The sequence below is a fragment of the Rosa chinensis genome, chromosome 2 (genome assembly GCF_002994745.2).
Source record: "Rosa chinensis cultivar Old Blush chromosome 2, RchiOBHm-V2, whole genome shotgun sequence".
NCBI lineage: Eukaryota > Viridiplantae > Streptophyta > Magnoliopsida > Rosales > Rosaceae > Rosa > Rosa chinensis.
The window spans coordinates 35,301,331-35,316,783 of record NC_037089.1 but is presented as its reverse complement, the minus strand read 5'-3'; the positions used below and the strand labels follow the sequence as shown (position 1 = coordinate 35,316,783).

Below are 15,453 nucleotides of genomic sequence, written 5' to 3'. Positions count from 1 at the left end.
AACTTAACTTCGTTTCCGACTTTCGATACTTCTTCCAATTTCATGTGCACACGCTCGAGTCCTTTAACAGAAATTATACTGATAAGTAATTAATTCATAAATCACTTTAAAATTCACCAAATAACCCATGATCGATAATTATTAAAAAAACCATTCCCGAACAATTCACTTAGAATAGTAAGTTCATTCGGGATATGGTGATCATATTTCTTTTGATAATAAAATTCGGGTTAAATAGTTGATGCCATTGCCTAGTATTCCTTTCTTAAGCAACAACCACCCTTACCATTCTCAAATAATCCAAATGAAATGGCATTTGAACCATTTGAGATATGGCGATTATACTTATTTCCTTAATGTACTTCAAATCAACCAGTTTGACCATTTTTAACTTAACCATTAAATATTAGCAAACAAATAGTAATTACCATTCCCGAATGATCACTTTCTTATGATAACTTTGGGATATGGCAACACTAGAATACTCTGATTTTAAACCTTATTTCATGAATGTTAATCCAATATCCTAATTTAACTCAAACAAATAAAATCCACCATTTTCATTTCCGAACCCCGCTCAACATCGGTGATTACTCACTTTCTTTAACATTGTTCACAACATTAACTCATTTTCAAAAATGGTCCCTTCTCATTAATCAATTTCCTTCTATGCCAAACATAGCCATTCACACCAACTCATTCACATTCAGCCGAGTACTATAAAAGTAAGCAATTATCCATTTCCACTTATTTCTTTCGATTTCAAGCGATACAATACAAGCGCAGTAAACAGAAATCCATTTCCTTCATCATGTCATTACCTTTCTCATATGTCATAACCTTTCCAAATCCTTTCTTTGGTAGCCTCGGCTTAATGTCCTCGACCCAACAATTCAGGTGTTTTTCTCCAGCACAAAACAACCTGCTCAATCAATCAATTTCAATATCCCCAACAAAACTGAAATCATAAGTTCAAGGCTAGGATTTCTGATAGGAGCATTTTAATGTGATATTTTAATAGTTAATTCCTCACATTTTGCTTAGTTAATTCCTTAACTGAATCGATTTTTAATTCAATTTCTATTTTTAGGTACATTGGAGTAAATGAAGGTGAAATGAGCGTTAGGTCCATAATTACCTGGAAATGATGGAGAAAAATGGAAATGTACTAAAAGATCAATTTTACACATATTCCTACTCCGGCTAGGAGAAACCAAGCCAAGCAAAGAAGAAGGAGCGTCCGCCTGACCAAATGAACTTCAAATGAGCTGAAACCTTCCAGATCCATTCTAGACACCCAAAGGATCATTTCTTATGAAGAGTGCCAGAGAAAAATATGAGTGGAAGGCCTTCAAACAATCAGCCCAATTTTCTACAGAAGCAAAACCGGAAAACTGGACCTGTAAGAGGTCCAGCAGCATTTCCGGCCCAACCACATGGATTGAAGCTCTGAAAATTTTTCAGGATGTTCTACACTCATAGTGGAACATTTCATATGAAGAAGTCGAAGGCATATAATGAAGTCTTGTTGGAGAAATAATTGAAGGAATAAAGGGGAAGAAACTGACCTGAAAACAGCTCAACACCACATATTCATGTTTCCCACCCACATGAAGAAAGCTAGATGCTTTTCTCTTTTTCCTTGGATATATTTTTTCTACAATCTCTTTAATAGATCATCATCACTTCCATGTTGCTGCACCTTCATGCTTTGCTTTCATTTCATCATTTCTCTTTCTTTTCCATATTTTACAAATCACTTTCATACTCCACTTTCATTATTTTTCTTCCACTCATCATTTCACTCTTCTTTTTCTTCCCTATATAAACACCTTCTCCTCTCATTCTAAAACCAATTTCCTTCATCCATTCCATCTTCTTTGTCTCTCCATTTCCTTTCTATTTTCCCACACAAAATTCCTTCATCCATTCCATCTCCTTGTCTCACCATTTCCTCTCCATTTTCCTTAGTCACCATTTCCCATCTTCCTTCATCCATCTCATCTTCTTTGTCTCTCCATTTCCTTTCCATTTTTCTCTCCATTCTCTAGTTTTAAGTTTCTGCATGTTTAAGCAAAGAGAAGAAGAGAAGAAGAAGCCATGAAACCTCCTAGCCGCCATCATCCACCTTGTGCCGTGATAGTGAAGTCTTGCTTTAAAGATTCAAGATCAATGTCTCAAGCTCTTCATCATCCACTCCCTTCATGGTGTAATTCTATCTTTTTCCTTGTAATTTCTTTTGGTTTTCTTTGTTTAGATTTGTAGAACTATGAATTCTAGTTAACAAATAACGTTAAGGGCAAAGTTTAAAGCCCGTTTATATGTTTTGAGATAAAGTTGTGATTTCTATATGTTGATTTTTATGTTGCTTATGTGGGTTTGTTTAATTAAATTTGCATTATAGATAACTTTTGTATTTTAATCTTATGTGGTTGCAAACACTTAGGGTTTTGATATAATTGGTGCTAGGTTTAAGAACATGAAATCGACTTTTCGTTTTGTGTAAACTTGAATCAAAGTAGTAAAGGTTTTGTGCAAAGACCGAATTTAATTAAAGAGGATTGCAATTAGGTGGACTTTTCCATACTAAGTTGTACACTTGAGTTGATAGCCTTTCTCTATGTCTAATGCGTTGAACATGTCATGAATGACTAGCTTTCTAGGGCTTGATTGCATGTTTGATAGGATTAATCTAGGTGCTTTCGCTTAGGTTAATTAGCATTGAAAAGTAAAATATGGGAAATCATTTGCTTTCGAATGTTTCACATGATCAACTCCTCTCTCATGACATTTAAAATCAACTATAGGAATTGTAATTGGAATTCTTGCATATGGATGTGGTTTTGATCTTTGTTCCTTGCGTTCCACCCTTGTATATATGTTTTTACATTTTCTTTATTTTATTTATCTTAATTTTCAATTCTATAATTCTTAAACCCCCCCCCCTTTTTATTTTGTTACTTGTATATATTTCTATTCTTTATTTTATTTTTGTAAATAATACTTTATTATTTTAATTCTTTATTTGTTTATACAATTGTATATATTTATATTCTTTATTTTATTTTTGTAAATAATACTTTTCTTTATTTGTTTCACAATTACAAGTGTACCCTCAATCCCCGGAATAGAACGATCCCTATTTGCTTATACTACTAACGACATTTCAGGGTTAAATTATGCGCTTCCCAAAAGCGACATCAATTTCTTACCCTAACTCAACCCCATCGAGACCAGTCTCTATGACATACTGCATCCTGCAGTTCTTCTTGTTTCTTTATCATCCTCCTTAACCCATCAGATGACACTACCAGAAACTCCCCTTTTTCTTTAGAATCCCATCGTTGCTTCCATGTTCAGGACTCAAGAACGCCAACCAAAGAACTCAAGATTAATAACCCATTCCAATCTGGATTTAAAACTTAATCAATTAACCAAGAGGGCTTTTAGCTCGTCTTACCGAAGCAAGGAGAGTTCGTCGGCGGTATTACACGACAGTGTTGGGGTGCTCACTTGCCAGCGGAGGAGAGTGTAGCGCGTGCGGCGGCTCTAGTTGGAATCGAAGGTCAGAACTAGGGGCTTTGGAGGACTGCGAGGTACTGATTTGAACTATGGAGGTGGTTTAGCTCGATTCGTGCTAGAGACCGGAGAATGAAGGCATGCAGAGCTACGAGTTCGGGCGAAACTCGTATGGCGTTTCCCGGCGTCGGATGGAGGCTACGGCACAGGTTTTGCTCTTTAGGGCTTTCTGAGTCTGACGGTGGTGTCGATGTGGCGAGGTGATGGTCGGAAATCGACGAACGAGGAAGGGGCAGTGGTGTTGTGACTGTGGTGGTTGGGTACGGTGGCTGTGGGCGTGTATGTCGAAAGGTGAGGCTCGAGTTTGGTCGGTTTTGGGTGCTGGATCGAGTGGTGGAGGCGGTGAGTGGAGAAAGTGATCGGAAGTAGCTTTTCCGACTAGGCATGGTGGCGGAAACTGCGGTGGTTGCATGTGGAGGCTACCGGCGGTGCATGCCTGTGGTGAGGCTTGGGCTTAGTTCGGATTTTGATGCTGCGTCTGTTGTGTTTTAAATGATTACTCGCAAGCGCACGAATCGATTGTAGTATAGTTAGTGCAAGCACTAGGTTGTTCCAACAAGGATTGAAACACGAATTGATTCCAACTCAAATAACCAATTGAACACAAAAATAAACAAACATTTGGGGAAGATTGTGATGATTGAAATTATAACTAAACAACTAAGAATAGAAACAAAAGAATTGAGAGAAGGGTTTTTTTAGAAGGTTGAAAAATATGAGAGTTGAATGCTAAGACTTTGAATCCACCACCTACTACTTCTACTCTATTGCTAGCTGACAACCATTGAATTCCCTAGATTTCATGCTAATGATTCCCGTACATAAGCCTTATTGATCCCGGACATATGCCAAAGTTCTTCTAACTTATGAATTCTAACTTATTGATCCCATATAGAACTCAAGTAGCCAAACTATAATTTACTTCACTTAATGATCAGGTTCAAGCAAACATGTTCAACTCCATTAAGCACAAAAGAACTAGAAAATCATGCAAACAAGAATATCGACTATGATCAAGCACTTGTATTCTTAATCCACAACTCTTTAATCACAAGATTGAATTATCTTTTGGCACCCTAGAAAACATCTACTAATTGATCAAGCATCATGTTCTCCAACCAAATAACTAATAAACAAAACCTAGGTCTTATTGATCTCGAGCAAAGATTTTGAATAAAAGTTCTATTGAAACGGTGATTAAGAGTTTAACATAGAAATCCAGAAATTCAATAGCAAACCAACTAAACAAATAGAATAGTCATACTAGGGGCTTCATCTCAGCCCTAGCTTAGGAATTTAGCAAAAAGAAATGATAACAATAACTAAGAAAAATATAGTGAAGGAGGAATAAAGATGGAGGTGACTCCTCTTGCTCTTATTGTGTTCCAATCTGCTCTCCAGGCCCCTCTTGTGTCTCCAAAAACGTCCTCTTTTTCTGCCTTGTATATCTCCTTTTAATTCCTATTTGACTTGGGCTTCTTGGGTCTTCTAGTCCAACTTGGAATTGCTTCATTCTCTCCAAATAAAACGCAAGGTTACTATAGTCAATGAAAGTAATTACTCCAAGTATGTCAAACACGTTCAGTCTTATTCTATTCGGGTGCTAAGATCAACGGACTGGGGCCTCACAAGTCAGATTCCGAAAATATATGCAAAATCCGTCAGAATCTGCCTTCCCGAACTAGGTTCACTTAAATCTTCATAACTTCCTCCACAAGAATGCGAATCCACTTCCGTAAAATTCCTCAGAAAGCTAACATCCGTATCTTTCCAATGGTATAAGGTTTGCCTGCTAATTCCTTCTGAGAAGGTACAGTTTAATCTGTGAAGTTGACGCAAAGCAGAGATAATTCTGGACGCTCAGGATAGCAAGTACCCTTTCAATCCTGCGTTTGATTTTAAGCTCCAAATCTTTCTTTTCTCCAATTTAACCTACAAAACACAAACACAAAGTAAATGACTCAAAAATGATAAGAACTAAGCCTAGAATCTTACATTTGAGGGTATAAAAATGTATGAAATTATGAACCTATCAGCGTCGATTGGTGAAAGCGGTGTGGTGAGATGGTGGTCGGAGGTGGTGTTCTCCGATGGTTGCAGGGGAAGGAAATGAGAAAGAGATGGGTCGAGAGAGAGAAAAGAGAGGTACGGCCGAGAGGGGTAGAGAGAGTTTTGAGATTTTGGGGTTTCTCTAACCCATTTATTCATAGCCCATGCAAATAGTCCATTTTGCCCTTGCGACAAATTACAAAACTCTTCTAGCTAATTGCTTTCGGCTTTGGGCTTGTAGCTTTTCTTTTATTCGCTTTTTGTCGGAAACTTCCTAAGTTATTTCTCGACTTCGTCCTAGGCCCAAAACTCGGTTTCGTAAAAACTCAAAAGCCAAAACTTTATCACAACTCAATTTATCATTTTCGAAACTTCAACAAGTCATTGCCTCAATAAACTTCTGTGACCTTCTAGGCCCCAAATGAAGGAATCTCGGCCCGAACTTAGTTCGAATAGCCCAATTAGTAGTCTCGACACCAAATTAATCTCCAAAGTCACTTCCTTCACTTAAATCACCTTGCGGAAAAATCTTATTGGCGAAAAATTACCTTAAAAAATTAAATAAAAATTTTTGGGGGCTCACATAAGATAATGAGATGTGTACTATATCAATGATGTTGCAGGTTTACTTGCCCAACATGGTCCGTGTTTGTTGAAAAACTAAAAGTGGCCAAAAAAGTTCGTGGTTGAAAATATTCACTTAAAGTTTGAATGTTACTGAAAGTGACCAGATAAGATAGATAGATGTGGACTATATCAATGATGTTATAGGTTTACTTGCCCAACACGGTTTGTGTTTGTTAAAAAACTGAAAGTGGCCAAAAAAGATACTGAGATGTCATTTAGTCACATCAAAGTTTACTGATATATGCTCCTCTAGTTGACAATCAATCAATCATAGTTAAAAAACCCAGATGATTTCTTTGCATGTAATCTGCGTCTCTCTCAAAATGAAACTATCATACACTACTTTGCTTCCTTCACAAGTTCAATTCTTTTTCTCAATGTTAATTGTGTTCATGGTTGAAAATGTTTACTTAAAGTTTGAATGTTACTGAAAGTGACCAGATAAGATAGTGTCACTAGATAAGATATGATATGTGGACTATATCAATGGTGTTATAGGTTTACTTGCCCAACAGGGTCCATGTTTGTTGAAAAACTGAAAGTGGCCAAAAAAGATACTGAGATGTCATTTTGTCACATCAAAGTTTATTGATATATGCTCTTCTAGTGACAATCAGTTAATCACAGTTAAAAAACCCAGGTTTGATTTGAAAATTAACAGATTTGAAAATGAAGATGATAATTTAGAGTGTACAGAGCTTCGTTGAGATTCTTCCAAATTTTCATTGCTTTTACAGACATACTATTGGGATGACAATCGTCTTTTACTTTTCTCCATGTTTTTTTTCAATTCGTCTTCAGCTTCCTTGATAGATATTAGGTAAATTCATGTATGTTTCTATTCATTTCATAATGAGGTTTAAATAGGACTAGATCCAATGACCAAAATATCGAGTATCGAGGAAATATCGACACTCTAAGAAATGGAAATTTCAACAGAAATATCGAGTAAATATCGATATTGATAAAATTTCAAAAAAATGGTGGAAATTGAGAGAAAAATATTGAAATTTTAAGTGAAAACTTGTGACCTATTTCTTGTTCCATTATCTATTATATTTGAAAAAAAATGGTGAACAACCTTCATTTCATAGTGAATTATAGTAATTTAGAGTACGTATGTTGCCGCCAGTAAAATATATGGTACCAATTATAATTAGAGATTTAGTAAAGTTGTAGAACTATTCAATCAAATACAACTGAATTAATATTACAAAAACGTGACAAAAGTATTTAGGAGATCTTGTAAAGCCTTAAACTATTTAGAAATGTTAGAGTCAACAAATTAAAAATACAAAATTGCTTGAAATTATATTTTAAAAGTTTAACATAATTCTCAAAAAAAAAGAATTAGTAATATTTTCCATGGAAAATACATTCTAATAGAAGAAAAAGTGTGTTAGAACAAAAACCAACAGTTAGTCGAGTTGGCTGGGGGCCATTCCTGGCCTTATTTTGGAAGGTCACAGGTTCTAAACCTGTGTACATTCAAGGTTTGTTGGATTTTCTATGAGGAATATTTTAGAATATTCCCTAAATTTCGGCAAAATATCGCATGTTTAGGAAAATATCGTAAGTATCTCACCATATTATGGTGGTATGTGACGATTATTTCGAGGACTCAAAAAAATGAAATTATTGCCGAAATATCTGCGAAAATATCAAAATTTTAGTCCTTGACTAGATCCAGACATGAAAGATGCCGCATATATTTCTTTACTAATTTAAATTGTGACCACTTACCCAATAGCACATCTCAAGCGCAATCTTCGTCGACCTCGAGCCCACCGTCAAAGCTTCTGATAAAACTCCACCGTCCCTCTAAAGCACAAACTCGGAGTTGCTGCTGCTCGCACTAGTATCGGCCACCAAACCCTCGTTCTGGAAGCTCTCAGAGGCGCTGGTCCCGATGTGGGAATTCAGGTCTGATAGGAACCCATCGAGCGCGACCTAAATCATAGTCGGACGCCGGCTTCTCCACCACGCTGAACCTCTCCACGCCCAGAATTCTCCAGCATCTGAAAAGCGGCCTTGCAAGTGGTAACGATCAAGGCAGAGAGGTCTCCGACAGAGCAGTTTGCACCGCTGGCATCCAAGTTTGGGCAGCGGCTCCTAGGGCTGGCCTCGGGTCGGTTCTGCAGTTTCCAGTAGTCAACCCGGAACCGAAACCGACTATGGCTTATCGGTTCGGATTTGCTGTTTTTGGGATCAAGAACCGAGGTAGAACCGAACCGACTATGTTCGGGTCGGTTTTCGGTTCCTAGTTCGGTTTTTCAGTTCTTCGGTTCCTCGATTTTCGGTTCCTAGTTCGGCTCTACGGTTCTACGGTTCCTCGGGTCCTAGTTCGGTTCCTCGGTTCCTATGTTAACCAAACTGTCAGTTTGGCATGAAATACCACTTTCCAGCCATTTTTAGTTTCCTGTTTTCTAGACACACACTCAACATTGCACAATACCACAATATATTCACTCATTCATGCTCAACAGTCAACATTATCTACATATATAACAATCAACAATTCAACATCATAATTGCAAATCAGCAATTTCCAACAATTCTCAAACTATCAAAGCAAAACTGTAGAACAATGCAAAGCTGCAAGTATGCAACAATATACAATTATACATATTCCAGCAAACTGCAACAAATAAAAATAAGCAATAGATTGTCCATAGTCCATCCAGAACAATGCAGCTGCATCAATTTGCAGTAAACTAAAATGAATCGAAAGTCTCCAACGGAAACAAATAACTTAAAATTAAAATAGTTCATCAACATTTCATCAAAGTGCACAACTTCAAACAAATTTCCAGCATGGCTTCCTCAATGCAACAAGGCTTCCATCAATATTAAATCTGCATACAGAATTTGAAGCTGCAATCAATGATATTAGGACAGTTAAAAAAAATTGAACTTCAAATGAAGCAAAAATGTTCAGACCTTTGTGCAGCCTTGATAATGACCATTTACACAATTTTAGAATAAAAATTGCCCACTTACCCAAACACTCTAAGAGAGTAAGAGATCATTTCCCTAATACCCAATAAATTATTTTTTATTCCTTTTTATTTATTTTTGGGATATTTTTGCCCTCTCTTTCTTTGTCACTTAGAGAGAAAAGTCATCGGAGATCTTGCTGGACTCCGGTGACCAGTTGTCGGCCGCTGAATTCGGCTATCGGAATCCGGCGACCGGTGTCCGAAATCCCGAATCCGGTGACCGGTGTCTGGAATCTGGATATCGGATTGATGACCGAATTCCGGCGTCTGAATTTATTGCCCCCTAATAATACCCAGTAATTATATTATTGCCCGCCAATAATCATATTATTGCCCCCAATAACAAGTTCATTGGGGATCAATACTTAGTGAAAAATGAAGATGTTTTAAATTTTGAATGTTTTAGTAGATTTATCCAAATAAATAATCTTATTATTGCCCCCCCCCCCCCCCCCCAATAATCTTATTATTGCCCTAATAAGCAGAAAAAATGATCCAATTCACTCAACAATCAAGGCTGCACAAAGGTCTGAACATTTTTGCTTCATTTGAAGTTCAATTTTTTTAACTGTCCTAATATCATTGATTGCAGCTTCAAATTCTGTATGCAGATTTAATATTGATGGAAGCCTTGTTGCATTGAGGAAGCCATGCTGGAAATTTGTTTGAAGTTGTGCACTTTGATGAAATGTTGATGAACTATTTTAATTTTAAGTTATTTGTTTCCGTTGGAGACTTTCGATTCATTTTAGTTTACTGCAAATTGATGCAGCTGCATTGTTCTGGATGGACTATGGACAATCTATTGCTTATTTTTATTTGTTGCAGTTTGCTGGAATATGTATAATTGTATATTGTTGCATACTTGCAGCTTTGCATTGTTCTACAGTTTTGCTTTGATAGTTTGAGAATTGTTGGAAATTGCTGATTTGCAATTATGATGTTGAATTGTTGATTGTTATATATGTAGATAATGTTGACTGTTGAGCATGAATGAGTGAATATATTGTGGTATTGTGCAATGTTGAGTGTGTGTCTAGAAAACAGGAAACTAAAAATGGCTGGAAAGTGGTATTTCATGCCAAACTGACAGTTTGGTTAACATAGGAACCGAGGAACCGAACTAGGACCCGAGGAACCGTAGAACCGTAGAGCCGAACTAGGAACCGAAAATCGAGGAACCGAAGAACTGAAAAACCGAACTAGGAACCGAAAACCGACCCGAACATAGTCGGTTCGGTTCTACCTCGGTTCTTGATCCCAAAAACAGCAAATCCGAACCGATAAGCCATAGTCGGTTTCGGTTCCGGGTTGACTACTGGAAACTGCAGAACCGACCCGAGGCCAGCCCTATCTCTTAGAGTGTTTGGGTAAGTGGGCAATTTTTATTCTAAAATTGTGTAAATGGTCATTATCCCTAAATATTAATCTTGATTGTGGTCCAGTAGTTTAAATAATATCCCCGTTCGTTCTTTGATTGTACACAAACAATTCAGTCTGAAAGAAATTCTGATGGTTGCAAAGGACATTATGGAGCAAACCAAAGCCACCAAATCAGTTACAAGCAAGAAGCTGGGTGGCCTTAGAACCATGCCTTTTATAATAAGTAAGAACTTTCCCAAGTGTTTGATAATTAAGTTACTTTGTTTTCCTTGGAGAAATTGATCATAGTTTTATGTGAACATATATATGTGCAGCAAATGAGGCACTTGAAAAGGTTGCAACCTATGGTCTTCAAGCAAATATGATATTGTACTTGATCAATGAATATCACTTGGAGGTAGCCACTGGAGCAAGCATTCTGTTCTTGTGGACATCCCTATCGTACTTAACGCCTATCTTGGGGGCTTTTCTCTCTGATTCTTGGTTGGGTCGATTTTGTGTGATCACTTTGGGAACAATCATTAGCCTACTCGTAAGAAAATTTGATTACTCATCATCAACAAATCCCATTAAGTTTATATGAAACTATATGTAATTATCATCTTTGTTATTGCAGGGAATTGTTATTTTATGGTTTACAGCAATATTCCCAAAAGCAAGGCCAGTCCATTGTGATCTGCTATCTGGAGAAAAATGTGTTTCACCAAAGCCAGCTCAACTCTTGCTTCTGTTGTCCTCATTTGTTCTCATGTCCATCGGATCTGGTGGTATCAAACCTTGTTCAATGGCCTTTGGTGCAGACCAAATGGAAAATCCTGAAAACCCAAAGAATGCAAGCATCATACAGAGCTTCTTCAATTGGTACTATGCATCAGTTGGACTCTCAGTCATGATTGCAGTGACAGTCATGGTTTACATTCAAGACTCGGCTGGTTGGGTTGTGGGTTTTGGAGTTGGTGCAGGAGTCATGTTGCTGTCTACTATCTTCTTTTTGCTTGTCTCTTCTGTTTATGTCAAAGTGCCTGCAAACAAGAAATTGTCTGCTGGATTTCTGCATGTGATTGCTGCAGCTTGGAAAAATAGACGCTTGGATTTGCCGCCAGAGAATTTTGATGGATGGTATAGTCTCAAAGGTTCAAAGCTTGTCACCCCAACCCACAAACTAAGGTATATTTACCCTATTCATGTTCCAAAGATCATATTTAACCATGCAATTTCACTATGTTTCTATTATATATAATTTCCCTCTTAACAACATCTTTGTATAAATAAGCACATTTTCATGAAAAGTCGACGCTCAAGCCTTTACAATGTGTAAAAAAAAAAAAACAGGGCCTTATTTAAGATTTTAGGAATAAAATAAAGGGGAAATGATTATTTACCCAATTTTAGGCACCAAATTGTCCACTTGCTCCACTAACATTTTTTTAACCCCATTTACCCAAAACACTCTAAGGGATTATTTCCCTAATACCCAATTAATTCTTTTTTTATTCTTTTTTTTTTTTTTACTTTTTTGCCCTCTCCGTCTTTCTCACTTAGAGAGAGAACTCTCTCTCTCTCTCTCTCTCTCTCTCTCTCTCTCTCTCTCTCTCTCTCTCTCTCTCTCTCTCTCTCTCTCTCTCTCTCCAGACCACGTCAGATCTCTCTATCCCTCCCTCCATCCCTCCAGCAGGTCGCCCACGACGCCGGCTCTCGCCATCGTCGGGCCGAAACTCGTCGTCGTGCTCTCCGCGGCCAGGCTCGACGCCAAGCCGACGGTCCTTATCGCTGAGAAGCTCGGCGAGGCCGGGTTGGACCTTCTAAAGGAATCGACGACCACCAGTAGAATTGGGTACGTCTTTGATTTGCTTCTGTCTCTCTTGTCGACGACTGATCATCACGGAAATCGCAACTTGATTGTATCTCTGGTCCCGGGCTGCAACCGGAGTCGTTGCAATAGGAGTGAAATCATTGTGAAGGCAAACAGTCAACCGGAATTGTTGCAAAACAACTGGAATTGTGTGCAAAATCGTCAACCGGAGTCGAGATTATTGGGGGGCAATAATCTTCCTATTGGGGGCAATAATGTGTCTTAATTGTTATAAAGTCTCTATAATTGTGTTCAATGATATTTTCCTTTGTGTTAAAGACTGCTTCTAATGTGTTTTGGTATTTCTGATATATTATTGGGCGGCAATAATCTATTTATTGCTGGGCAATAATATATTTGTTTTGTTATTTTTTGCATGAATATGGGTGATCCTTTTGTTGTTAGGTGAATTTATTCTTGTTAAGAGGCCACCCGGGAGGCCTAGGGCAAAGCGGTTCAAGTGAAGTGGAGAGTATGAAAAACAGCCAATTCGTTGTGGACTTAAATTCACCAAGTATTGAATTTGAATACCTGTACTTTTGTAAACTAATTCAAAACCAAACTGAGTTACTTCTGACCATCTATAAAAAAATTATTGGGGGGCAATAAACTTTTTATGACCCGCCAAGAAACCTAATTATGTTGGTTAATGAATCTAGCAGCATTTTGTTGAAATGACCTGTAATAAATGAACCATAGTTAAGACATTATTGCGGGGCAATAATCTGTCTCTTGCCTCCCAATAGAGCACCCCAAAAATCACAAGTTTCTATCATTGACAGATTATTGTACTTTAATAAACTCAAAACAACATAAGACTTATCAAAACTCTAATTACAGTGATTAATTAACCACAGTTAAGAAATTATTGGGGGGCAATAATCTGTCTATTGCTCCCCAATAGACCACAGTTTTGACATCGTCCGAGACCCGCAAGTGAAGCCCAGACTCGATTCCGACTTGGAGCTTCGGAGCTTCCCGGACATCTGACAAACAAAACTGGCGAAGCCCAGACCCGATTCCGGCGTAGAGAGTTTCCCGGACATCTGACGAACAAAACCGGCGAAGCCCAGAGGGGTTGGGATCGTGGAGTTGGATGGCGTCATCCTCTGGTGGTCCGACGGTGGGACAGAGCGGCGGCGGTGGAGGCCGACATCGACGGTGGAGTGGTGGGCGTGGTGGCTTCAAGAGAGAGAGAGAGAGAGAGAGAGAGAGAGAGAGAGAGAGAGAGAGAGAGAGAGAGAGAAATCGATGAGGGGGAGGAGAGAGAGATATGAGTGTAATTTGTTAATTAAAATTAGGGCAATACTGTCAAACATTATTAGATTTGGTAAATGGGGTTAAAAAAAACTCTTGCTAGAGTAAGTGGGCAATTTTTGGGCTAAAATTTGGTAAGTGTTCACCGCCCCAAAAATAAAATAAACTGAATAATTTCAGTAGTTTTAACTCAAATTACATGTAATGAAAGTGCGAATAAGGATTAGATCATAAGTTCGAGTCTCATTATTTAATTTCTAATGGTTTAAAGTGTTTACAAAGTCTTTAGATACTAATAGTCATATATGATGGCCGGATTCATACAATAATTTCGGTACTAAACACAAGTTTGGTGTCGATCGATATGCCTTTGTATGGTTGATTTTTTCAGGTATCTAAACAAAGCTTGCATGATTACAAGTGCTGAGAAGGACTTAAGCCCTGATGGGTTGGCCATAGATCCATGGAGTTTGTGCACCGTTAGACAAGTAGAGGAGCTGAAGGTCCTTATCAACGTCCTGCCCATTTGGTCCACCGGCATCATGATTGGGGTGGTCATGAACCAAAACTCATTTCCTGTCGTCCAAGCAAGCACCATGGAGAGGCATATCTTCCCCCACATCAAACTCCCAGCAGCCTCCTTCTCCATCTTTGTAATTCTCACTCTCACAATTTGGGTGGTAGTTTACGACCGGCTTCTAGTTCCATTGATATCAAAGTACACAAAGAGGCCACGTGGATTGACCCGCAAGCAACGAATAGGTGCAGGGCTAGTACTCTCTTGCTTGGCTACTGCAGTGGCAGCAGAGGTTGAGAGGCATAGAAGAAGCACTGCAATAAAAGAAGGATTTGCAAACAATGCGCAAGGAGTAGTGACTATGTCTGCAAGGTGGTTAGTGCCACAGTACTGCTTGAGTGGACTAGCCGAGGCGTTCAATGCCATCGGGCAAATAGAGTTCTTCTACTCTCAGCTCCCAAAGAGCATGGCTAGTATTGCTGTATCTCTTTTTACACTTGGGTTTGGAATAGGAAGTTTGCTTGCGAGTCTCATAGTGACTGTTGTGAACGATGTGACCAAGAAATGGGGAGTGAGTTGGGTTTCAAGTAACCTCAACCAGGGTCGCTATGACTACTACTATTTGGTTCTTACTGTCATGAGCGTGGTTAATTTCTTGTATTATTTACTGTGTAGTTGGGCATATGGGTCCTGCGAGGATAAAACGATTTGGGATGAGGATAATGATGATCATGACAAGAAAGAGGAAGAGATGAAGTCAGAAGAGTATGTAGTTGTTGTAACTGCTGCTTGATTAATTTCATGCACTGTCTGCTTTGGCGAACCAAAAATGGCAATATATAGCAAATATATGGTTCTAGAACACCCTCAGCATGCATTAGAAGTCAGAATATATTTATCTGCCCTATCATGTGAAACAATTTCTAGGCTTGGTGGAATCTTCGATATTAAGATCATACCATATTAGAAAAGTATAGTAGAAAAGACTGATATGCCAAGATATGTTTGACTTTCTTTTCATATGATTGTAAGCTAGAGTTACTTCTAATAATATCAGTATAACACTAAAGTAAAAGCTAGTTATTTGATACTAAAGTGTTCTAATAAAATATCTAAATCATCGATTCAATGGAAAAAAAAATAAAAAAATTCTCAAGGTAGAGCTGCAATCCACCTCGTAGTTATGTACC

The 15,453-nt window shown here is 38.1% G+C and overlaps 1 protein-coding gene across 1 annotated transcript; it reads left to right on the top strand.

The window, feature by feature from the left end:
* The first annotated feature begins 10,741 nt into the window (after positions 1 to 10,741).
* On the top strand, positions 10,742 to 15,311 carry LOC112187507 (protein NRT1/ PTR FAMILY 1.1). The gene is made up of 4 exons (XM_024326339.2): positions 10,742 to 10,860; positions 10,952 to 11,169; positions 11,254 to 11,804; positions 14,138 to 15,311. The coding sequence occupies exons 1-4, from the start codon at positions 10,767 to 10,769 to the stop codon at positions 15,054 to 15,056; spliced, it is 1,782 nt and encodes a 593-aa protein (XP_024182107.1). The 5' UTR covers positions 10,742 to 10,766; the 3' UTR covers positions 15,057 to 15,311.
* The last annotated feature ends 142 nt before the right edge of the window (positions 15,312 to 15,453 follow it).